Source organism: Cinclus cinclus, chromosome 17, assembly GCF_963662255.1.
Source record: "Cinclus cinclus chromosome 17, bCinCin1.1, whole genome shotgun sequence".
NCBI classification, from domain to species: Eukaryota; Metazoa; Chordata; class Aves; order Passeriformes; family Cinclidae; genus Cinclus; species Cinclus cinclus.
This window is the reverse complement of record NC_085062.1, coordinates 2,568,861-2,591,993: the sequence shown is the minus strand read 5'-3', so window position 1 is coordinate 2,591,993 and position 23,133 is coordinate 2,568,861. Positions and strand designations below refer to the sequence as shown.

At 53.8% G+C, this 23,133-nt stretch overlaps 3 protein-coding genes across 8 annotated transcripts in view; 2 read left to right on the top strand and 1 right to left on the bottom strand.

Annotated features, from left to right (window-relative positions):
• Nucleotides 1-1,657: 1,657 nt before the first annotated feature.
• Nucleotides 1,658-8,321, top strand: OGFOD2 (2-oxoglutarate and iron dependent oxygenase domain containing 2). Its single transcript, XM_062504359.1, has 7 exons — nucleotides 1,658-1,780; nucleotides 1,858-1,914; nucleotides 4,108-4,218; nucleotides 4,690-4,789; nucleotides 5,541-5,665; nucleotides 6,113-6,367; nucleotides 6,881-8,321. Exons 1-7 carry the CDS (start codon nucleotides 1,658-1,660, stop codon nucleotides 7,154-7,156), a joined length of 1,047 nt encoding a protein of 348 aa, XP_062360343.1. The 3' UTR covers nucleotides 7,157-8,321.
• A 176-nt stretch (nucleotides 8,322-8,497) lies between these two features.
• On the top strand, nucleotides 8,498-17,848 carry ARL6IP4 (ADP ribosylation factor like GTPase 6 interacting protein 4). 2 transcript variants are annotated; one of them, XR_009933746.1, is made up of 7 exons: nucleotides 8,498-8,675; nucleotides 10,164-10,361; nucleotides 10,679-11,020; nucleotides 11,432-11,549; nucleotides 12,730-12,799; nucleotides 12,996-13,177; nucleotides 15,181-17,848. XR_009933746.1 is itself a non-coding variant. In XM_062504360.1 (6 exons), the coding sequence occupies exons 2-6, from the start codon at nucleotides 10,172-10,174 to the stop codon at nucleotides 13,050-13,052; spliced, it is 777 nt and encodes a 258-aa protein (XP_062360344.1). In that variant the 5' UTR covers nucleotides 8,498-8,675; nucleotides 10,164-10,171; the 3' UTR covers nucleotides 13,053-13,919. The 2 variants fall into 2 exon arrangements, 1 of the variants encoding a protein (XP_062360344.1); XM_062504360.1 differs by lacking the exon at nucleotides 15,181-17,848 and having other exon boundaries at nucleotides 12,996-13,919.
• PITPNM2 (phosphatidylinositol transfer protein membrane associated 2) overlaps nucleotides 17,152-23,133 on the bottom strand; it is a 60,161-nt gene continuing 54,179 nt past the window's right edge. For all 5 annotated transcript variants that reach the window (XM_062504353.1, XM_062504354.1, XM_062504356.1 and 2 more), the window contains 7 exons: nucleotides 22,058-22,174; nucleotides 21,297-21,413; nucleotides 20,867-21,015; nucleotides 20,066-20,215; nucleotides 19,804-19,987; nucleotides 18,463-18,591; nucleotides 17,152-18,198 (listed from right to left, as the gene is read on the bottom strand). In XM_062504353.1, coding sequence (XP_062360337.1) covers nucleotides 17,860-18,198; nucleotides 18,463-18,591; nucleotides 19,804-19,987; nucleotides 20,066-20,215; nucleotides 20,867-21,015; nucleotides 21,297-21,413; nucleotides 22,058-22,174 — 1,185 coding nt within the window. In that variant the 3' untranslated portion in view covers nucleotides 17,152-17,859. The remainder of the gene's footprint in view (nucleotides 18,199-18,462; nucleotides 18,592-19,803; nucleotides 19,988-20,065; nucleotides 20,216-20,866; nucleotides 21,016-21,296; nucleotides 21,414-22,057; nucleotides 22,175-23,133) is intronic.

Here is a 23,133-nt window from a genome sequence, read left to right as displayed (position 1 = left end):
CCTGTTTCCAGGCAAATTTTTATTGTACTTTAACCTCCTACTGCTGCTTAGGGAAATCCTGAGCCCTAGGATGCTGGACGAGCTCAGACCATGCAATGGAAGCACACTCCTTAAACCACAGTGCTGCAGGGAACTGCCAGCAACGAAACAGCAGAGGAGACACCGAGATCCTCCTCTTGCCATAGTTTAGGGAACTGGGCAGCTCTGGAAGGAATCCACACTGCCCAAAGCTAGACTCAGCAACTTGTCTGATACAATCCCACATTGCCATGCTGACCAAAACTGCACAAGGAGGTTGAGGAGGCTTCCTGACACTCAGGGGAAGATATCCAGCCTATCCAGCTACCTCGGGATGTTCTAAGATTCACCTGCAGAGTAACTCAGTGTGTGGCTTCCCAGCGCAGGCACAGGGAATGACATCATCCCTGCACCAGGGCTCTTGCGGCTGCTGCCTCGGGACTGCTGCCAGCACCGGTGTCACAGACACGGTCACTGCTCTCCACTTACCCAGTCCACAACATCCTTCACGATGCCCAGCCAGTAGTACCGGCTCTGGATGCGGTGCACGGTCTTTTTCTGGCCCAGGTGGTTCCCGATTTCGGTGAAATGGCTTTCCAGGAAGACCTGACGCCTGCGCTCGGGATCCACGATCACCTCGCGCTTCTCCTCTTTCTTGGGTCCCACGTAGTAGAGGCAGCCGCCTGCGGATGCCAGAGGTTTGTCTCCAACAACTCCAGAAAAAGGATCACTTTCCACAGCGGGAAACACAGCTGAGACACAGCTCCGGGGGCTGCTGCTGCCTTGGGAGCTCCTTGTGCCCCTGGAGAAGCTGCTAACCTGGAATCACCCCCACGGAGCTTTCCTACACCCAGGACTGTGTGAAATCCTCCGCTACAACAAAGCCACTGTGGTTCCCACGGGGAAGCCGTGCAGCACCGCTGCCACCCCGGGGTGCCACGATCCCCGCTCCGTGCCCAGGCCCGGGGCTGTCCAGAAGCCACATCCCCTCCCCACGCCGAGGCTCCGGCATATCCCCCGTGTCTGCGGGGCCGGCACCCGCCGGCTTCCCCCCTCAGGCTGCCCCCGGGGCAGGCCGCGGCCCAAGGCAGCCCGACCCCGCCGCGCTGCCCCCCGGCTCCCCACCATCCACGACGAACTTCCGGGCGTAGCGCTTGAGGTTTTTCCTCTTGATGGAGCAGAAGCTGGGCGGGAAGTAGCCCTCGGCCAGCAGCCGGTAGATGTCCTCGAACTTGCTGCCGTGACCACAGGGCTCGGCCGCCACCACCACCTCCCGCTCGGCCTCCGGCAGCGCCGCGTCCATGGCGGGGCCGGGTCGGGGCCGCGCTGACCCCGCTGCGCGCCCCCGCGAGGGGCGGGGGGATCTCAGGGACCGTCTGCAAATGAACTGCGGCGGCCGCTGCCGCTCCGAGCAGAACCCGCCCGGCCCTGAGGGCTGCGGGGCAGCGGTCCCGCTGCGGGACCGGGCGGCGGTGACGTCACGGAGATGCCAAAAACAACAAGCGTCAAACTGGGGAGAACGGGCGAGTTCCGCCGCTTTCTGTTTTTACCCCGGTTGGGAATTTGCCGATGCGCCCTCCCGCGGGCGGAAGCGGAGCCCTTTGAGGGCCGGACCGAGACGCGTTCGCCGACAGGAAACATGTCCGCGGGCCGGCCGTTCCGCGGGTGCGCCTGCTTTTTCACCGACAACATCTTCGTGGGGCGGTTCGGGCTCCACGTGCGGTACCGGGACGGGCCGCAGCTCCGCCGGGACCACGGCCGGGTACCGCGGGGGCGGGAGGGGCCGGGGGGAGCGGGCCGCACCGGCGGCCGCGGCGGTGACGTGCCCGTGTGTTGCAGGCGCTGCGGGAGCGCGGCTGCCGGAGCGAGGAGCAGTTCCGGGAGGTGCTGAGGGAGGTGAGCAGCGGGAGCCCCTCACGGCCACCGGGGACTCGGCTCACAGAGCCACGGGATGGGCTGGGGGGGCGGGAAGGAACTTCCAAAGTCATCCAGTGCCAGCCCTGCCATGGACAGGGACACTTCCCACTGTCCCAGGTTGCTCCAAGCCCCAATGTCCAGCCTGGCCTTGGGCACTGCCAGGGATCCAGGGGCAGCCACAGCTGCTCTGGGCATCTCCTCACAGGGCGGAAATTTTTTCCAAAATCCCTTCTAACCCTGCCCTCTGTCGCTGTGAAGCCGTTCCCTGTGTCCTGTCACTCCAGCCTTTGGAAATTGTCTCTCTCCGTCTTTTTTGTCGGCCCCTTCAGGCCCTGCAAGGCCGCAGCGAGGTCACCCCAAAGCTTCTCCTCTCCAGGCTGAACACCCCCAGCACAGCCGCTCCATCCCTCTGCTCCTGCCGGAGCCCCTCAGGTTTTCCTGAGCTGGGGCAGCTCCCGATCCCGGGAAAGGAGATGGGGATCCCTGGCCTCTCTCGGGGATCCCCTCCCCAGCGGCATTCCCACGCACAGGAGGTCAGTCCCGAAGGGATTTTGGGATTTGCTGGAGCCCCCCAGTACCGGGACCAGCTCCCGGCACCGCGTCCAGATCCGCTCCAGAGGGAAGAATTCCCCGCGGGCGTCCATCAGCGAGGAGTTTATTCGGACAACACCCTGCAATTAAATCTGTCATTCAACACAGCCCGGCGGCCTCTGGGCCGCTCCCTCCTTGGATTTACTCCGCTGGCTCCCAGTGCTGGGTTTGTCTTTCCTTGTCCTTTCTTCTGCCAATCATATTTTTAAAGGCAGCCCCGAGCTGGGATCCCACAGAAGTTCACCCTTTTCCACGGAATCTCTGCTCCTTTCCAGGCCAGGGATCAGTCACTCACCAGCCCCAGTGTCACCTAAGGGGACAGACAGGTTCTTTTGTGAATTCTTGGCAGAATGATGGTGGCAGTAAATCATCCTGTTAATTAAAGCTTTACTAACTGGATGTTATGATTCATACAGCACAGAATTTATGAGTACAACAGCACAGGATTTCCCCAGGCAGAATCAATGGAGCACAACAAGCAATGTAATACAGAATATAATATAAATTAATATAAAAATAGATTTTAAAATATGGGAAAATACAAATAAAGAAAATAAAAATACATTAAAAAATTATAAACCCAGCCTCACTTAGGATTTCAAGATCCTAACTTCAGTCATAATTTATAATCATCTATGTCCTAATTACTTTTTAAGCACCTGGGGTCTCTTCAGATCTCATCAAATCTTCATAGAAGGTTTGCTGTATCAGTATAAACATCATAAAGGACACTTAAAAATGACATGAACAAACAGGAGTCACTCAGTGCTGGGAGGAAGCAGATGACAGTGGCTGTCCCCGGCTGTGGGAGGTCACAGCTCTCCCTCTCCAGCAGCAGTTCCAGTCCAAGTTTCCCATTTTGAACTCGATACTGATTTTTTAGGCAGTGCTGGGTTAGAGATCCCTGTCCTATGACCTGGGGCCCAGGGACCTTGGGGCTGGGAAGGAGGGGAAGAAGAAGGAAGCTGAGAAATGTTTGATTTATCTGCTTGGTTCCCAAGACCTTCAGGGCTTGATACTGAGGGAAAGGGAATGAAGACAGGAGCTGCTTGGTCCCAGGGAATGGCTGCTGGCTCAGTCCTCAGTGAGGACTGTTACAAATGAACTTCAGGAGGGGGAATTAAAGGGGAAGAGCTGCCTGGATCAGCTGTTTGCTCTGAAAGGGCAGCTTAGCCTGTCTCCACCACACTTAGCAGTAATCCCTTCATGACAGGACTTGTCTTGCTCCCAGCAAATGTCTTTATTTTGGACAATGCTTCTATTGTCAGAACAAAAGCCAGATTCAGGAGGTGTCAGAATGCCTGAAAGGGCTGAAACCTCACAGCTGCACTTGACACTTCCACAGGAAGTCCTCAGTCACTTTTTAAGCCACCTGTGAAGAGAACATCAACTCCTCTCAGGCATTTGGATCTCCGGATATTTACTGGGCTTGTCTCCACCACAGAAAAACAAAGCAAACACTCTGTCTCTCAGAGGTGCTCCCAAACAAAAATAACTGGTTTAAAACAGCGAGCAGATTCCTGGAGCTGTTTTACTCAGCCCTGTTGATTTCTGACCATGTGCTCTGTTGTTTACTTGCAGATTGAGGCAGAAGTGCAGAGAAGAAAAGAGTTAATCCATCAGTCAGTGGAACGCAGAGCCATCATCTCCAAGTGCTACAAACCAAAACACCCAGAGGTGTACACTCTGCAGGTACACAGGAGGCTTGGAATCTCTTTTGCACTCAGAAAAAATTACCTGAAGTTTTAGTTTTGCAGTTTATTTCCCCCTCTCATCGGGATTGCACAGTGCTAAAGCTGCGCTGAATTAAAACACAGGTGTAGCAATGAAAACTGGAGTTAAAACTTTAAAAGCATGACAGCACAGTGTGTTCTCCAGGCAAGATTCCTGGTGTTCCAGACAGGAAAGGCTCTTTTCTATTGTGTCTGTGACAAATCTGGCCAGTTACTCCTAGAAAACCATGAACTAATGCAAGCAGCAATTTTTACCACGAGGTAAAACACCAGTGACATTCTGCATTTCCTGCTGTGGAATTAACCTGAGTGGGATTCAGCCTTGCTCCCTAGGAGCAAGGAAGTTCCTATTTCCCTGGAAGTCCATGTCCCTCTCAGGCTGTGCAGGCTGATTCTGTTGTGTTTTTTCCCACCCTTCCCCTGATACCAGGATTCCTTCCTGGCCCCAGAGTTTCTGGAAATTGTGAAGTTCTGCACATCTCCAGGTGCTGATCTCCAGGGCCTTCTGAGCTACCTCGAGTCATTCTCAGGTAAAGAAAACAACACCTCAGTCACACAGATCTCCCTGGTGACAGCTGTTCCCAAGCCCTGTCTGGAACAGCTCTGCTTTGACACAAGCTGAGGCACACAGGATGTTATTCCCTGCCTGAGGAGGGTCTCTGGAGAGGCAGCAGTTCTGCTCTGGATCAAAGGCTGTTTTCTGCTTTCCCAGCCTGCTGATTGTCTCACCAGAGGCTCCAGCTGCAGCAGGGCTGGAGTTTTGGTTGTACCACACCTCAGTAGGGAGCCTGCTGAAAGAGCACTGGGAGCCCAGCTTGGTTTTCCCTCCCTGAGTGTTTTGCCATTGCAGACAGTCCCTGTTGGTTAGTCTGGGCTGGAATAGCTTCAGTCTAAATTTCAGTCTTTGAAAAAGAGATCTGGGTTTTCAGCTTCCCTGGAGGCAGCTGTGAAGCTCTCTGCCTACCAGAAATGCTGCCAAGATGCAGAGGGGAAGAGGCAGAGTTGCCTCCTTACCTCAAGGCAAAAGACACCAATGTCTGTGTGCAGAGCTCCTGGATTTATCCAGGGCACCAGTTCCAGACACAACCTTCAGCTCTGGAAATGAGGGACCAGCATGAAAAACAACAAATACACCCCAGAGCTGATCCCAGGAAATGGTGCCAGCACAAAGTGGAGCCTGTGGGTGCTATGCTCTCACTGACACCAGCACAGTGCAGCTGGACAGGCAGTCAGGAAAACTGGGAATTTCCCCAGCAAATTCTGTCTCCCCTCTCCTGACAGATAAGAGGATCTATCGACTGCCAGTGTTCACAGAGGAGTTCTGCCAGGCCTTTGTGGATGAGCTGGAGAACTTTGAGCAGTCAGATATGCCTAAAGGCAGGCCCAACACCATGAACAACTACGGGGTAGGACTCATCTCTTGTGCATCCTTAGGGGCAGTGTTCACTGTGCTCTCCTCCTCACTCCCTCCAGTTCCAGAGTGTCTCTCATTTTACACAGTGCACTTTGAGTCCATTGCCCCTTGGGGTGAGAGTAGAGAGAATGTTACAGGGACAGAAGAAAGTGGGAATGCAGGGGAAGGAGTTGGCATCTCAGAGCAAAGAGCTCCTTGTGCTTAAGCAATACAAACTGAAATCAAGGAGACAGTTTTTAAAGAACACTCACCTTTTGGTCTTAGTACTCTGTGTTTTCCCCCTTCCCTCTCCACCTTGATCCTCTTTCCTTTTCCTTTTCCCTGGCTGGAGCCCTTGCCCTAAAGTCCTTGATCTGAGCCAGCAGCAGGGCTGGAGGAGGACAACAGCTCTGAGGAGCAGCAGCTGCAGCTGCTGAGCTGTTGCCCCTCCTGTCCTCAGGTTTTGCTGAACGAGCTGGGCATGGATGAGCCTTTCCTGACACCGCTGCGGGAGCGGCTCCTGCCCATCACTGCCCTGCTGTACCCGGAGCTGGGCGGGGCCTGCCTGGACAGCCACAAAGCTTTTGTGGTCAAGTACTCCCTGCACGAGGACCTGGACCTGAGCTCTCATTATGACAACGCTGAAGTCACCTTGAACGTTTCCCTGGGAAAAGAATTCACAGAAGGAAACTTGTATTTCGGCGATTTCAACCAGGTACTGAGCACATCCCACTCACCTCTCCCTCCTCACCTTCAAGGCTTTCACTGTGTTCTAAAAGACAATTACTTCTGACAGTCAAACCTGCTCTGTCCCTTCCCCATTTTTGTGCTTGTCTTGGTTATACAGGAGCTTTTCTTTTGCTGCAATTTTCCAATATCCAATACTCAGTATTTTAAAGAGAGGACAGGAGTGAAAGAGACCATCTCAATGCACATCTGAAACTGTGAGCAGGGACATGCTGAGGGAGAGATTTATTTCATATGTGACTTCAACCTACATCTCTAGCACCTGTTTTTAGGGCAAGAAAGGTGTAGAAGCTCCCATACAGCAGTGAAACTTTATCTTTTTTAAACTCACTCTCTCTGAATTCCCTCTGAACTTGGCACAGGGAATGAGGTGCATTTTGCCCTTTCCATGTTGCTCCCTGGGTGCTGTGGGGGAAGAGGTGACAAATTTCAACCATCTGAGGCACTGGTGTGACTGAGAATCCCCCTCCCGTTGTCGCAGGATCCCACCCCCGTGCCGAAGTACATCGAGGTGGAGCATGTGGGAGGCCACGGGCTGCTGCACCGAGGGGGGCAGATCCACGGGGCCCTGCCCATCGGCTCGGGCCAGCGCTGGAACCTCATCGTGTGGATGAGATCATCGGCCATCCGAAACCAGCTGTGCCCCATGTGCCACAGGAAACCCCAGCTGGTGGAGGCAGAGGGCTTTGGGGATGGCTTCACAGAATCCCCTGGGAACGAGGTGCCCCAGACCGTGAATCTCTGTGCCTTGGGCTAGCAGGGGTGGTGATTTCCCCACACCGAGTTGCCCAAAGCTCCTTTCTGACCTCCCAGGCTGCACTCACAGGCTCTGCTGGGTGCACGAGTCCTGCAAGGAGCAGCTCTTGCCTTGGGAAGGGATGCAAATCCAGCCCTGCCAGGATTCCAGCTGGAAGAGCTGGAACACGGCTCCTGAAGGCTCAGGCTGGGGCTGGAAGACTCTGTAAGACACAGAAACCCCAACTGTGATTCCCTGCAGGAGCTCTGTCAACATTTCCTAGTGCACATCCAAAGCTCCTTGGCCTCTCTGCCAGCAGCAGCACCCCAGGTCCAACTGGAAACAGGGAAGAATGGTACAAGAAACAATTTCTCTGCTGTTCTTGGAGGCTCCTGTCCTCTGCCAGGACAAGGCAAAGAGCTTTGTGTTAATGAATGGCCAGGAAGGATCTGCTCAGGAATGAGATCCAGGTGATTCACAGTGAGCTGCTGGGAATGGCAGGGATTTATCCCCACTGGATGTTTGTCTAACCCAGGCTCAGAAACATCCACCAGGAGCAACACAGGGTGCACTTATTCCCCAGGGCAGCTGAGAGATGTCCCGAGGCTTCTTGGGATCAGAAACTTTCCTTTCAAAGGTTTTGTGAACCTCATGTAAGCAGAGCCAGAGCTCTGGGAGCCACCTGCAACACAGCAAAACTTCCCAGAGGAGGACAAGATATACATTTAACTCCCTTTGCTTTAGTTACAAGAGCAAGTGAAAATGTAAAATAACTCTTCCTACCTGGATGCAGCAACAGAAAAGGCCTGGGGCTTCTTGGTTTGGCACCGAGTTCCCCCAGAAACTGATGGATTAGAAGGGTCAAGTCCTTTCCCCTCCTTCCTTCCTTCCAGCTGGCTGAAAGCATGTGACTCTTCCACCTACTAAACAAATTAAAAAAGCCAAATAGCGTCTGATTTGGTGTCCGCATTTCCCTCCGTGGAAAATTTACTCGATCTATTCGATAGATGCTGCCGAATTCATAAGGGGCTTTTCCATTTATCTGTTCAGTGCAGTGATTACAGCACATGGGTGATCACATCGGAAATTGTGAAGGGCTGAAGGCGGGTGCAGCTCGCACAAAAAGTGTTTATCGCAGCTCTCCCAGCGGACCCGCTGGTTTTTGGCTGGGGCTGCCACGAGCATGGAGTGCTGATGAGCTTCTCATTAGCAAAGCTCATCAAAATTAAATTACACCGGGTAAAGGAAACCGGCGGTTGTATCTGAGCGAGGAGCCGCTGTCAAGAAACGCAGTCTTGAAGCCTTTATCTCGTTCACTGGCAAACGTGAGCGCTCCCAATCTGCCCGAATTCACCCCAGAAATGGAACTACGGGGCGGGGCGGCCCCCGGAACCAAAGAGCGCGGTCCGGCTGCCGCCCGGCCCCGCGCGCGGCGGACGGAGGCGGGAGGCGAGCGGCGCGGTCCCGGCGGCGGGAGCCCCGCTCGGGGCTGCGGGACCCGGCCCGGTGAGCCCCGCTCGGGGCTGCGGGACCCGGCCCGGTGAGTCCCGCTCTCCCCCGCGCCTCCTGCCTGCGGCGGGGCCGGGCCGGCTGAGGGCACCGGAGGAAAGCGGGGCCGGGGCGGCCCCGGGGCCGGGGGAGGCTCCTAAAGAGCTGCGCACTTAAAGGGGCCGCGCCTGGAGCCGCGCGCGCAGAACGCATCCTGCGGAGCTCTTAAAGGGCCAGCGCACCTTGCGCGGATTCTTAAAGGGCCAGCACACCTTGTACTGAGCTCTTAAAGGGCCAGCGTACCTCGCATGCCGCAGGCTGCCCGTGCTGGGGGTGAGGGCAGGGACAGCCTCTGCAGCTGCCCAGGGCAGAGCAGCACCAGGGCCCCACCGAGGCCGGGCCTGGCAGAGCCCCCTGGGCAGGAGGAGTCGCTGTGGGCCCAGCCTGGTGTCCGGGGGGAGGTGAGAGCCCGGCTTGGAGCACAGCCAGCCCGGGATGCTGCTGGGATGGGTTTGGGATTCCTCACCGGGATGCTGCTGGCTGAGCCCAGCTCCAGGTCCGTTGATCCTGCTGCTGTGGATGTATAAAAGTGGGGTTTTTTTGTTTCGTTTTTTTTTTTTTCCTGCTGCCACAGCCAGAACAGAAGGATCCCAGTCCCAAACGCTGTCCCCAGCACAGCCCTGGTGCAAGGGGCAGCTGCTGCGTGTGTGTGCATGGAGGACTCTCATCCTCTGAAACTTCCCTGCGATTTGTTTTGGGGTATTTTTCTAATTGAAATTTTCCTATTGAAATCAATCAAAGGTCTGATTCACTTGGGAGCAAATCCATATTGCTGCCTGGGAACCTCGAGGTGGTAAACAAACAATTCATTAGTGTGGTACTTGGAAGGTGGCTGTGAGAAAGCATTTCCCAGCTCCTGCTCTGCCCACGGTGCCACCAGCATCCCTGGGGCTGATGGACAGGGGTGCCAGCTCAATGCATCATCTGTTTTCTAAAAGTTAATTGGTGTATTAAAAATTCATTCTTCCCCTTGGCTTGTGGCTGCTCCCAGCATTTTAAGTGGGTGATTGACTCAGGGAGGACGTTTTGTTCTGCTGATTGTGGCTGCCTGTGTCTGTCTGTGATGCAGCATCTCCTGATGGAGTGACCATGGGCACAGCACTGCTGCAGGAACAGCCCCAGGGCCCTCTGTGCCTGCCCTCACTAGGGGTCAGCCCGATTCTCCAGGGGGAGACCCTGCTGGAAGGTTTTCCATGTGGAAAACCTACTTGGGGACAGTTGTCTGAGGCAGGTGAAGGCTGCCTGGGGACAGCAGGGCTGTCCCTGTGCCAGCTCCCTGCCCAAGGCTCCACGTTGGGGGTTGGTGAAATGCCACATGGCCACAACTGTGATGGGAGATTGGCAGAGTGGGTGTGAGCAGGGAGGGAATTCAACAGGAGCAGCTTTTCCAGGGCTGTTGGCTCAGGCTGGGGTGAAGGATTTTGGGGCTGGTGGGCAGGGTTGGTCCCCCCGTGGCTCTGATGTGACCCCTTCCCTCCAGGAGCTGCCATGGCCCACAGCCGCTCTCGGAAGCGATCGCGGAGCAGGAGCAAAAGCAATTCCCGGAGCAGGCAGGAGAGGAAGGAGAAGAAAAGGAAGAAGAGCAGCAAGGACTCGTGCCAGGGCAGCAGCTCTCCCCCGAGGAAGAGGATCTCTGGCTCTCACGGACACAAGTCGAGCTTGGCAGCAGCCAGGGAAGGTGGGGGAAGGCCCCTGAGCCTGTGCTTTCACCACTTTTCCCTGGGGCAGGTGCACAGAGAGGGCCCAGGGGAGAGAAGAGGGTCTCTGGTTTTAGTTGTGTCTGTCACCTTGTCCTGTACTTTATGCCCCTTCGGTCTCGTTCTGACAAGTGCAGAGCTGACCTGGTACCAACAGAGCATCCTGGGTTGAACTGGGCACAGAGGGGATTCCAGGCAGGAAAGAAACGAGGCAAGGGAGGGGGATAAACCAACATCTCTGCTGCTGCTGCTACAGGGCCAGGGCTGCTCTACTCACCTTCTTCTTTGTGCATTGCAGAAAAGAAGAAGGAAGGAAAGGACAAAAAGAAGAGGAAGGCCAGTACCTCGTCCTCTGGGAATTCTTCATCCACCAGTTCTTCCTCATCTTCGTCTTCCTCCAGCTCCTCTTCTGATGACTCCAGTGACAGCGACTCCAAAATGAAGAAGAGTCAAGACAGCAAAAAAAAGCGAGTGAAACAGAAAGACAAAAAGAAGAGGAAGAAGAAGAAGAAAAAAATAAAGAAGAAATCAAAAAAGAAGGCAAAGGAGAGGGCTAAGGAGGAGAAAGCCAAAGGAGAAGAGGTGCCTGGCCCCTCGCTGGAGCAGTGGCAGAAGGAATCAGTGGTGGACCCTGGGCCAGGTAAAGATGCACTTTCCCTCCTGTTGGAGTTCCTGCAGGAGCTGCGCTGGTCCCTTTCCATGCAGGGTGTCTGAGGGAAGGAGGGCTGTGTACAGGGTGGAGCCCCAGGCTCTCCTCCCTTCTACGTACACTGCCCACCTTTGAGCCACACTCAGAGACTGGTTTGTAAAATGTTAGGATGTAGTTTATAGATGTGAGTGGGGAACAAAGATGCCAAATGGAAGGACACAGTCAGCAGTAACATCCTGTCAAAGATGGTCCTGGCTTTGGGATATGAAGTTTACCTTTCTTTGTGTGGTTTTGTCACCTGACTACTGCAGGGAGCTGGGTGTGGAATGTTGTCTGTGGGCTGAAGCCCTGGTGCTGTGCCCCTCTCCTGGAGCACAGCTCTGACTGAGCACTACATTCCAGTTCTGACAGATGAGCAGAAATCCCGGATCCAGGCTATGAAGCCAATGACAAAGGAGGAGTGGGACGCGAGGCAAAGCGTCATCAGGAGAGTGGTAGATCCCGAAACAGGGAGAACCAGGTATGACCCTGGGGAAAAGGGAGATGGGTTGTCCATTCCTGTGCATGCTGAGTGGGCTGGAGGCCTGGACGATGCCTGTTCCTGGCACTGCAGCACCACCCTGGACCCAGTCCCCCTTCAGCAGCAAAGGCCTGAACCAACCCCTCACAGGTCCCCCCTCCTCAGGCCTGGTGTGACTTACCCAGAAAGTGACACAATGACACCAAATAATTGAATTGTGCTGGGGCTCCACACAAGGGACACTGGGCTGTGTCCCAGTATCCCATTGCTGCATCCACTTACTTTTCAGCTCCAAAGCCTTGGGCCCTCATTAACACCCAGGTGGGAATGAGGAGCATGTGCCCTGTGGGGTTACAGACAGCAATCAAACCCAAGTTCATTTAGCTGCCAAATAGAAATGACCCAGTTTTTAATAAACTGCATCTTCTCAGCAAGTAGAAAATGTCATGCTGAAGAGAATTGGGTATGACAAGTCCAGTCTTAAAATAGAAGGCAGCCTGCAGGGCCCAGGGAGGTGTGGAACAAAGGTCGGTTCCCTGTAAGGCACATAATGAAGACAATTAAATTTCTGTTCATGTTTGGAGGTGTGAGCCACCTCCAACACTGCTTGGAATTTGCTCAGCAAGATGCTCCCCAGCCTGGCTGCATTTCAGGCCCAAACTGGCTCCTGTTCCTGAATGTCTTTGCAGTTTCCCGGGGCAGCCAGGACCACACCTGAATGTGATTAAAAAAAAAAAAAAAAAAAAAAAGAGGTTTTGCATGGACTGGGGCATTGTGGATTGCAGGGTGACAGGGGACGCTTTTATTAGGAGTGCTTTTCTGTGGCAGTGTGACTGACTGCACACAGCAGGCAGTGCCCACAGCCTGGGGCAGGGCCAGCTGGCCCTAAGTTCTCAGGGTGCACTCCTGTCCTTGCTGCAGTGTGGTGACATTAATCCCATGGGAGCAATGGCAAAGCTTGCTGTGCTGTTTTAAGATTGATTGAAAAACAAAGTCACAAAATACAATGTCGGGGTGGGTCAGCACTGGCCTTGCCTGGAGGTGCATCAACCCAGCACCTGCTCCTGGGTTTGGGGGAGCTGGGGCACAGCAGTTGCCCTCGGGGTTGGGGTCAGCATCTTTGCAGCTGCAGGAACTTGCCAGTACCCTCACGGCTCCTGGGCCTGTGCTTGTCTTGCAGGCTCATTAAGGGGGACGGGGAAGTCCTGGAAGAAATTGTCAGCAAGGAGAGACACAAGGAGATTAACAAGGTAGTGGGAACTGGCCACCAGCATGAGCTGCACGGGGTGGCTGGGCACAGTCAGGGAGCTGCTGTACCCAGGGGGGTTGTGTTTCCACCCTGGGGACAAGCTGAGCCCTGGCAGCACTGCCAGGTCCCCCGGGGTGGTGCTGGTGGTCCCGCAGCCCTGGGCAGGGAGTGCTGTGAGTGCTGTGTCTCCCTTGCAGCAAGCCACACGTGGGGATGGGCTGGCCTTCCAGGTGAGGACGGGGATGCTGCAGTGAGGGCAGGCACCAGCCAGCCCAGGAGCCCCTCCTGCTGCCCCTGCCAACCCAGGGAGCCTCTGCCTCTGGACCATGCAGACAGCACCAAGCCAAGATGTTCCCCACGGGCCCTTTCCAGCTGCTCTGTAAGTTACTGAGTGGGAAGGAGAGCAACTTTAGTAGTTCATCTCCCAGTAAACAGCTTCTCCCCTCCCTGTCCCAGCTCAGGCCCGTAGCTGTCATGTACCTGAGCCATTTGCCCCAGTGCTCCTCTGGATGTTGGAGGAGCTCAGCAGCACCCAGGGGATGGGTTCGATGGTGCTGAGCACCTCGGGGTGCTCAGGGGAGCAGGAGCCTATGCTGTGGCCAGGACAGGGTGCGTACCAGGGCCACAAAACACACAGCTGGCTGCCACTTCTTCCCTTCAGGGGCTACCTATGGCCTTTTCCTTGCTGGATCTGGCTCACAGGCCCTTTGCACTCACTCGCCCTGCTCAGAGAGGAGTGGCTATGGCTCTGCTCAGGCTGCAGCTCCTCTACACCCCTGAGTGCCACCCTCCACTGTACCCCAGGGCTTCTCCCAGCCTTCTTGCAGCTTCACCTCCTCAGGTAGGGGAGCACTGACGTGGCACAATGCACTGGCATCTGTGCTTTGTGGAGGGGTGGCTTTGCTTTGCTCTCTGCTCCTGCATGCAACTCGTGTCCCTTCCCCACAGCACAGGCCCTGGGCAGTGCTGGGGTTCTGGGCTTCTCAGGGCCCAGGGCTGCTCTGAAGCAGACACCTACAAACTGTAAAACAGAAAAGGACAAAAGGGTTAAAGGACAAATGGGTCCTGCAGGACTGATCTCCACAGAGGGTTTCCACATTCTGTTCATGGCTGTAACCCAATTAAACTGGCACCTGCTCACATTTTATGACTTGTCCGTTTCTAAAGTTATTCCCCCATCCCCCCCAAAAAAAAGCAAACAGAGAAGAGCCTTCCCATTTCTTTAATCTGTGTAACTCACAATGATACTGTACACAAAGCACACCAGGCATTGGAACGATGCACTAACAGCAAGGAGGAGAAGGAAGTTGTACAGAAGGTTTGCCACACACAAGCGAGTCATCGGCACTGCACAGTCGGGGCAGACCCGGCGCCCTCGGGCATCCCCCCCGCTGGTTCCCCACGCACAGCTGGTACCCCTAGAGCAATTTTTTACAAATAAAATATAACTAACATTGTTGGAATATAAAATTGACAGTCGAGGGTATCAACAGGCAGAGGGAGGGGACCGTAAGGCTTCTAGAACTAATAGGAAATGCAGCAAACAGTGGCGATACCTGAAGAAGGAAGGGGCTGCTACAGCAAGCACGGCGGCTGCTGGGTGGGTGGGAGGGTGGTGGTGACCCTTTGGCTGATTCCTGCTCTGGGCTCGTGCCCCTGACACTGTAAACGGTTTTTGGTATTAGGATTTCGCCTCATCTGACTGCATGATCTGAGCAAAGTCAGGAAAACGACTCAGAGGGAATGCACGGGCTCCTCTCACTGGTTTTTTAAAAGACTTTAAAGGGACAGCGTCAGGTAGAAAGAGTGGCCTAAGGGTGCAGTAATATAAAAAGCTGCTTTTCATAAAAAATCTGAGCTCTGCAGCAGAGTTTGATTCCCATGGAAACAGAAAAGCAATCCCAAAGCCCAAGGCTGTGTTGTGCTGATGTGCAGAACAGGACGTGGGCTGTCACTGAGGGCTGCCCAGACAACAGCCGAGGGAGGAGGACAAGAAACTTCCCATTCTCTCCTTTGAAAGCAAACAAGTTACTCGTAACAAGGATAAATTAGGTCTTTACCCTGACAGTGCCCCTTTAGTCAGGATGGAATAAACATTCATCTTTCCTTCACCATGTCCAAATGGATCCTCTTCCATACACATGGAAAGGCATCGGGTCACATGCACTGCTCTCCAAAACAGCTTGGGACAAACAGGTTATAAACACAGAGTTGAACTATTGCTATTGTTCTGTGAGTGTTGATCTCTGCTTCAGAGGGATGAGTGCCAGATGGGGGCGGCTGAGGATTGAGTGATGGAGACTGGGATGGACTGAGTCGATGAAGAAAGTTAGTGGCATTATTTCCTGGTAACTCCACCCACCTCCCCGGGTATTATTGCAGCAATAAAGATCCTGCTCTACAATTGCTTCTCCGTGTTGGATCCGTACAATGGCAACAGATGGAGGGTCAGGGAAAAGTTCAAGAAGCTCAACAAAGGACGAGGACAGAGGTGCTGTGATTGTCAGGCTAACTGGTTAGGAGCTGTTGGAAACATGAAGTGATGGAGAGGGTGAGTATCATATTGCACTTTGCATTCATTGACAGTTACATTAAACTTGGTCCATAAAATAATTGCTTTGTACATAATGCCTGAAACAAAAAGCTACATTTTTAAAATATTAATAAACCCTGAAGGTTCCAGTCCCTCCAGACATTTTTTTCCTCTACATAAATAAATAACTTTCCATTTTATATATCCACTTTTTATGTTGAACATTTACATTCGCTTCTGTTTTACATTATCTACACATAAGAAAATGTGAACATCTCATCAACACTGGAAAATGTACAGATCATGCCTCAGTTCTGGACTTGGAGGAAAGGTGAATTTTGCAAAGGCCATATCCAAATTTGCAGAAATTATTTAGTGATGTGGTTTGGTGACTTCACAGGATGGATTGTGGCTTGGCTTCCTACTCAGATGGCATCTGTTTGATAGAACATTCGGCTAGCAAAAAAGCTGGGACAAATTCACATTATTTTCAAACTCAGTAAAAGCTCTGGATGTACATTCAGAGAGAGCCAAGCTGAGTCAGCAGAAAGGGAAGTCAGTTTCTGGTAACAAAAAGTCATCAGGTACATTCTGTAATTGGCTAATTACCAAAGAGAAGTGGTTAAACGCTTTGCAGTCGGGTCTGAGCGCTCCAGGGGCTCGGATGCCGGCGGCAGCTCCGCACTGTCCCTGCTCTGCCTCGGCCTGGACCCTCCACACCACGAACACATGAGCTGGATGGGTTGGATTTGTCTGCCATGGCCCAGAGGCAGTGAGCAGAGCAGCGTTCACAGTGCTGTGTTATCTCAGTGCGGCCGTCCTGCACCGTTCTTATTGAAACTGGTAAGAAAATGAAGCAGCCAGTCTAAAAAATTCTCTTATAAATAAGATCCTCGTAAGTAGAAAGTGATATAAAGACAGGAAAGTGTGGTGGGGAAAGCAGGGAGCTTTACACACAGTTGGGGAGCTCGGTAGGACTATAAAATCTCCATGTGAAGAGGCCAACTGGAGTCTATGAATGGGCACCCTAGAACCCCCTGTGTGGATGCCCCTCTGCCCCAGGAGGTGTGTGCAAGGAGGGAACCTTTGCTGGCCCCGGGAGGGACAGGACTGAGGGGCTTTTAGGCAAGCCCTGGCTCCAGGCACTATTCTCTGTCCCTGTCTGGGTGTCACTGGGGTGCCAGCCCTCTGCCACGCGCCTGCCAGCTCGCTCCAGCAGCACAAACCCAGTGCCTCAGGCACATCCACTGAGAAACACTCCAGAAAAATTAAGATATGGCCTTTTCTTAAGGTTGCCTGACATTGTTGGCATACTTCCTTACAGTCTCCTTACTGCTGGAAAAACTTCTGCACAGATTGTGTTTTTTTAAATATATACATATATATATATATCTGTGTGTGTGTATATAAGTATAGATATCCACACACACCCTGGCTTAGCAATATTTCATTGTCATGCACTACAAACACTGGTGTAGCTACATGAGATGGTAACAGGTTTCCATTCTAAAAATCATCAGTGCAAAAAACAATGAGGTTTTACAGTTCAGTAACTATAGGTAAAAGAAGCAACTCTAGTTCCCATGAAAGCTGCTACTGAACTTGGAGAGAACCTGGGAAGAAAAAAGGTCTCAGAGGTGGGTGTTGAGAGTCAGACCCTGCATTTGGATGAGAAGAACTGCAATGCAATCCAGCTGCTGAGTGCCTTCAGCTGCTTCCAAATATATGGTGGTTACTTGTTGGAAATAATACATAGCGAGATTATTTGGAGACTTTAACAGCAAATTAAGTGTCTGAGGTTTGTAACAGCTCAAACAAAATAGCTTGTATTCCTTTTTTAATAGGTCAACACATTAAAAGGTCTCTTTAAAAAATAACAGTAATAACAATAACGACCCTGCTGTCTTGGGCATGAATCTGCTGTCATTCTGCCTCTGCCAATGGCATCGATGCAGCTTCAGCTTTGCACTGCACCAGCTCCTCGAGAAAGTGGCTGCACGTGGATCTCTCTGTCCAGGAAAAGCTGTTGGTCGCTCTGCCTGGCACAGCCCACGACAAATCCCTCTCTGGGCCGGGGGAGCGGCGCGTTACCCAACCCCAGAGCCCCCAGTCTGACTCCTGGGACAGCCCAGAACAAGCTCCCTCAGCCTCATGCCCTGTTCCTGTGGCTCTGAGGACAGCACTCGGTCACCGTGTTGGAGCGATGGCTAACAAGGCGAGGAGGAGGCACGTATTTACAGTCACTGACCCTGGATGAGAGAGAGAAGGAGGCAGGAGAGAGCGCCGTCCTGATCTGGAGACTTCCCCCCCGACTTCAGCTGTTCCTCGGGCTCACGCTGCACAAACCTGACGCTCCCGCTGCAAGGCCTGCACGTTCTGTGTGGGAACCATCCCATCTCTTCCCAGACCACCGTGTTAATAGAGTAGCACCATATTTACCCTTCCAGCCCGAAACACTGGCCTCGTCCCCCTTTCCTTTTTGTTTTCTCCTCCGGTGGCTGCAGCTGACGATCCTGGCTCTGGCCTGGCTACTTCTGCCCCAAGAGGCCAGACTCCAGCCGGGACGCGGCGCTCCGGCCCCAGCAGCCCGTGGCGATGCTCATGCTCCTTTGGCTGCGCTCCCTGTCCCTGTCCTTGTCGCTGTCCGACTGGCTCTGGGTGCGCTCGGGCCGGTGGCCGGCGCCGCCGGCCGAGGGCTGGGAGGAGATGGTCCGCAGCAGGTGGTTCCTCTTGCGCAGGAACTCGGCCTGGCTGGGCAGCCCGAAGCTGCCCTTGCGCAGCGCCATGCGCGTGGTGTTCTTGGCGGGGCGCGCGCGGTGGTTGTACTCCAGCTGGGCCAGGTGGGCTGCGTAGCCCTCCGTGATGAACTGTGGGGTGAGGGCAGGCGTTAGAGGGGTGGGACACGTTTCCCTGAGAGCCACAGGCAGCCAGGTATGTTCACTCTGCCAGGTTCTGGGGTGACCAGCAGTGGAAGCACTCACACCCGTTATGTGGCCCTGCTGCCTGGGACAGTTCCCACCCCGTTGGCCAACCCTAGCTCGGTCACCAGACTTGCGATGACCAGATTTCCACCTCCCTCCTGTGGGAGGCCCTTGGTAGCAGCTCCAGGGCTCAGCCAAGTTGGCTCCTACCTGACACTGGCTCTGCAGCTTCTTGGTGGGTCGGCCAACGATGTAGATGTGCGTGGGTGGGAGGCTGATGGAGCTGTACACGGAGATGTCCTTGGTGGATCCATACGCTGCGTGGATCCTCATGTGCAGCTGCGGGGGGACAAAAAGCAACACAGGGTCAGAACACATGGGCACCCCATGCTGCTCAGCAGGCTGGGCTTTGGGTTTTCCAATAGCATTTGTAGGAATCTCGGGTCACTGGAACTAATGCATGTTCCCAGCTGGATAATGAACCACCCAGGGAAGTGCTAATTAACAGAGCTGGGGATGTTTACAGGCCATGACAAGAGGAGTGACAGTCATACAAGAGCAGATCTCCACTTGCTGATCCATGGCCTTTCCTTGAGGTCTATAGGGGGCAAGGATGCTGCACACTTCCCTGCTGTCACCTTGGGAAAGGAGCTGCAAACCTGTGCAGAATCATTAGCCAGGAATGCTTCCCTCCACCAGCAGCCAAGCTGCTGTTACCTGCTGGGCAGAGGGAGAAGGGACAGGCAGCAAAATCTGCTGCTTTTCAGGGATACCTCTGCCTCTACTCCAAGCAGACAGCAGCTTCTGGACAATCCCTTCTATAGTTGGCTGGAGCAGGGGAGGTGTGGACATTGGTGCCACCACATACTGGCCCAGTTTTGAGCCCAGAACCACAGGTCAAGGAAAGGAAAGAGAATTTCTGACCCTGGTCCCACACTTGTGGAGGACAAGAGAGCAGCTTAGGTCCAGCTGCTCCCTCCATTGCCACTCAGGCCAAAAAGGGAGCCTAAGAAATTTAAGGACAGGCTTTTTCTGCTAATCAAGGCAGGGCAAGTGCTTGGGACACTGGCAGCTCCTTCACCTCCAGACACAAAAAACTTTGTTCTATCTGGAGCTTCTCTGAGGCTCTGGGCTGAACAACATCAGGACCTCCCAAGGGTCAAACACCTGGAAGACCTCTGTGGAGCTCCCCGCAAAGCCATTTCTGCAGCAGCTCCATTCCCTCTCAGTCCTGCTGTCTCCACCACAGGCAGCCAAAAAGCCACCAAGCAGGTGGAAAAAGTGCATGTGTGGGGGGAAGGGAGGCTCTACTGCCTCTGTTCCTTTAGGCTTTTGAGGAGCAGTGATGAAATGGAGCAGTGCAGAGCAGAGGCAACACAATTTAACAGCAAAGACACTTTTGTAGAGCAATAAAAGATGAAAATAAAATGAACAGATTAATCTTCCACTGCAGGTCACATTGCTGCCAAGAGACTGGTGCTGACAGTGGTGGTTGGACAAGGAGCAATCTAAACCCATGCCACACTCCTGTTTCAGCAGAGCCAGGCTTACGTCGGTGATGAGGGACTTCAGGAAGTTGGCCTTGTGCCGCAGCGGGTCGTGAACCAGCCCATCACAGAAGGACACGATCCCGTGGGGGAAGTTGTGCTGTGCTAACCATGCCACCACCCTCTGCTTCTGCATGTCAGGGCGGCCCGTGACATAGATAATGAGGTAGCCGAGGTCTTGCCAGTGCCTGGAAGGGAAAGCCACGAGTCAATGCACTGCAGAGCGAGGCCAGTGTCAGATCAGCTGCCCCAGGCCCTGCCCTGACCTTACAACGTCCACGGCCCCGGCGCGGACTTTGGGGTCGCTGCCCATGATGGACACGCTGGCTGCGAAGGAGCCGTCGATGCTGAACACCACAAACTCTGTCCCCTTTGGCAGCACCGTGATGTAGCTGTCAGCAAACGTGTGGTCACCCCTGAGGGAAAGGATGCAGGATCTTAGAAACATCAAAATATCCAGAAGGCATCACCAGGACCTGTGGAGCACCATGAGCTCAAAGCAGCTCTCTCATCTGACCCAAAGGCTCCAAGAGTGATGTCACCCTCCTCAGTTAGAGCAGTAACAGGCACTGTGTGAGGGTCTCTGTGCCCAAGTGGGAATGGATTAACACTCCTTGGCAGCAGAGACTCAAAAGTTACCCCCAGAAAAACACTGCTGGGTTCACCATCAAGAACATGCTCCCCTCCTCCCCCCTCCCACAGCCCACCACCAGCAAGTGCAGCTGAGCTGGAGCCCCTGGGCTGTGAATCATCACAAGTAGAAAGTCCTGTCCCTCAAGGACAAGTTTATGGTCTTTAAAATATGCTCAGTCGTGCAGTTTTGCAGATGGCCATGAGGCTCTGTGGTGCAGAAGACCTGCTTCTGCAGCAGGAGTGCAATTCCTGTGCTGGTCGTGATGTAGGAGCCAGAATAAAATGTGGATCTTCCCCTTACAGCTGCAGAGTACAAACGGCTTTGCCTCTGCTGCTGGCAAACCAGGGTCTGAACCCATGAAGCAACAGGAGGGACCATGTTCTAGAGCCATCCAATTTCTCCTTTCTCCTCCTGCCAGCCCCAGGCCCCTCACCTGACCACCATCTTGACGGGGTAGACGCCAATGCCCAGGCGCCGCTCCTCAGGGATCACGTAGGAAATCCTGCCACTGCTGTTGCTGATCTCCGTGTCAAAGTACACCCACTCCCCCGATGGTGGCTGGGTCATGATGTGGATGTCCACCTGGGGACAGCGAGGCTGTGTCACCCCCAGCAGGACAGGCTGAGCACAGGGACATCCCACCCGAGCCCCTTTGGGTGGCAGCAGGGTTGGTCCTGCTCGGTGGTGAGACCTCAGTGACAAATGCTGCTCCTGGTGGGAGGCACCCACAAGTCTGAGCAGGAGAACCTGGTCAGGACACAAGGGCAGCAAACCCCAGTAGGGACAAGGGAGCACTGACCAGCTCTGTCCCTCTGTCCCACAACTGTCACCACGTGGAGACAACCCCCCAGCACACACGGTACCTTCTCTCCCGTGAGGGTGACCATGTCTAATGGACCATACATGAACCTCCCAGTTAAGGTCTGGGGCCCATCCTCGTTAGCAATGGTGTCGTTGATCCTGTGGTTGGCTGTGACATTCTGCACGAGGCAAGAAGGGAGGAGGAAAAAAAAATAAAACACTTTGCAGCCATGGATAACCTCACAGGGAAATGCCAAATATAACTGGACAAAATGTAGCATGGGTTTCTCTGTGGCATTCCCCCCTTCCACTCCACCCTCAGCTCTGGGAAAGAATTTGACCTGTGGCAGAGGTGAGGCCCTGTGCCCTGAACGGGGTGGATTGGAGTGCTGGAGAGCCAACTTCCATGGCAGGTTGTACGTGCATTTCTGATACTCTCTATTAACTCTCACACTTTGGAATTAAGAAGAAATAACACACAACTGCCCGAGAAATCTGCTGATGTTGTTTCAGTCCTAGCACAGAAGTGCCCTCTCAGAAACTGGAGACTTTACTGAGAGCAAAGGGCATTTACTGAACTGAGAACTGGTATTACTGGACTTTGAAAGATGTTCCATTCCGGAACATTCCCTGACTCACAGCCAACATTTCCGGTGTTTTACAGACTCAAGGCTAAGAGGAGACCTTGCTGACACACATCTTTAGGGCAGCTCTTTTACAGGCACCCAGGTAAGACATAACCATTAAAACAGCAATGCAACACAACCCTCTGTCTGTGCTAGGCCCTCAGAAGAGTTTTGAGCAGCCCCAAAACCCCCCTTACCCGGAGCTTCACGTTCGTCCTCTTGCGGAGCCACTTCTCCCGCGGCTTGGAGGGGGTGAAGACAGACACCTCCTTCCCATCCAGCTCCAAAACACTCGAGTTCTCGTGTCTCATCACCTGCAGGAGGACAGATCCCACCAAGGCATCAGCCCTCTCCTCCTGTGGCTGTTCTGCATCTCCTGAGGCAGTGGTGAGGAAGGGCAATGCCTGGAGAGAGGCCCTTGAGCTTGCTGCTCGGGGTCTGGCTTGTCAGCTTGCAGGTTTGACAGGACAAGTGGCCTTTTCTGCACTGGCAAAGCCTGTGGCCAGTACTGACTTAATCCTGGCTGGGATGCAGGTTTTTTTGGATTGTCAGGAGGTACAAAACTGACTCAGACACAGCAGGATGAGCTTTGTACTGAGATACCTGCCCTTCCTCCAGGGATTCATCAGTCCCTTCCCACGGTCTGCAAGGCAGCACGAGCCTTCCTCCACTCCATAACAGATCCAGCACCAGCTGCTCTGACTGGCCACATGCTGACACCTGCTGATCCTTCAGCTCATTTCTAATTCCTACTGAAATTCCCAACTCTTGTCCCATGGCTTTTGCTCCTCTCACTGATCTGACCCCTGTGGAGACACACAGGAGTCTGGTTTGGCTGCATGTGAGGCAGAGCCCAGGCTGCCTGTCTATCCTGGCCTCATCTTGAGGCTGATAGAACTCCAGGACTTTGTGCTGGTGGGAAATCACTGCCAAACATCCAGTTCTGCAGGGCAATTCCTGCCTGTACCAGGGCATGGACAGGGATGGGAGGCAGGAATATGGAGAGAGGAGGGTTAAATCCTACCTAGGGTGCTCTTAACCTCTAGAATGGAAAAGGAAGAATAACACCCAAAGGCTGGGAGACACCTCAAAGACTCAGCACTGCAGGACTGGGAGGTGACCCTGCACATAGAACTCCAAAACTTCCAGTAGTCCTTAGTGACCAAAAAATTAAGAAGCCTCCTGAATGTGGGCTCTTTTACAAGGTCCTGAACATATTCTGTGAGGTTAGAAGGTCTCCAGCTGAGCTTGGCTGACACAGGCCAGCTCTCTT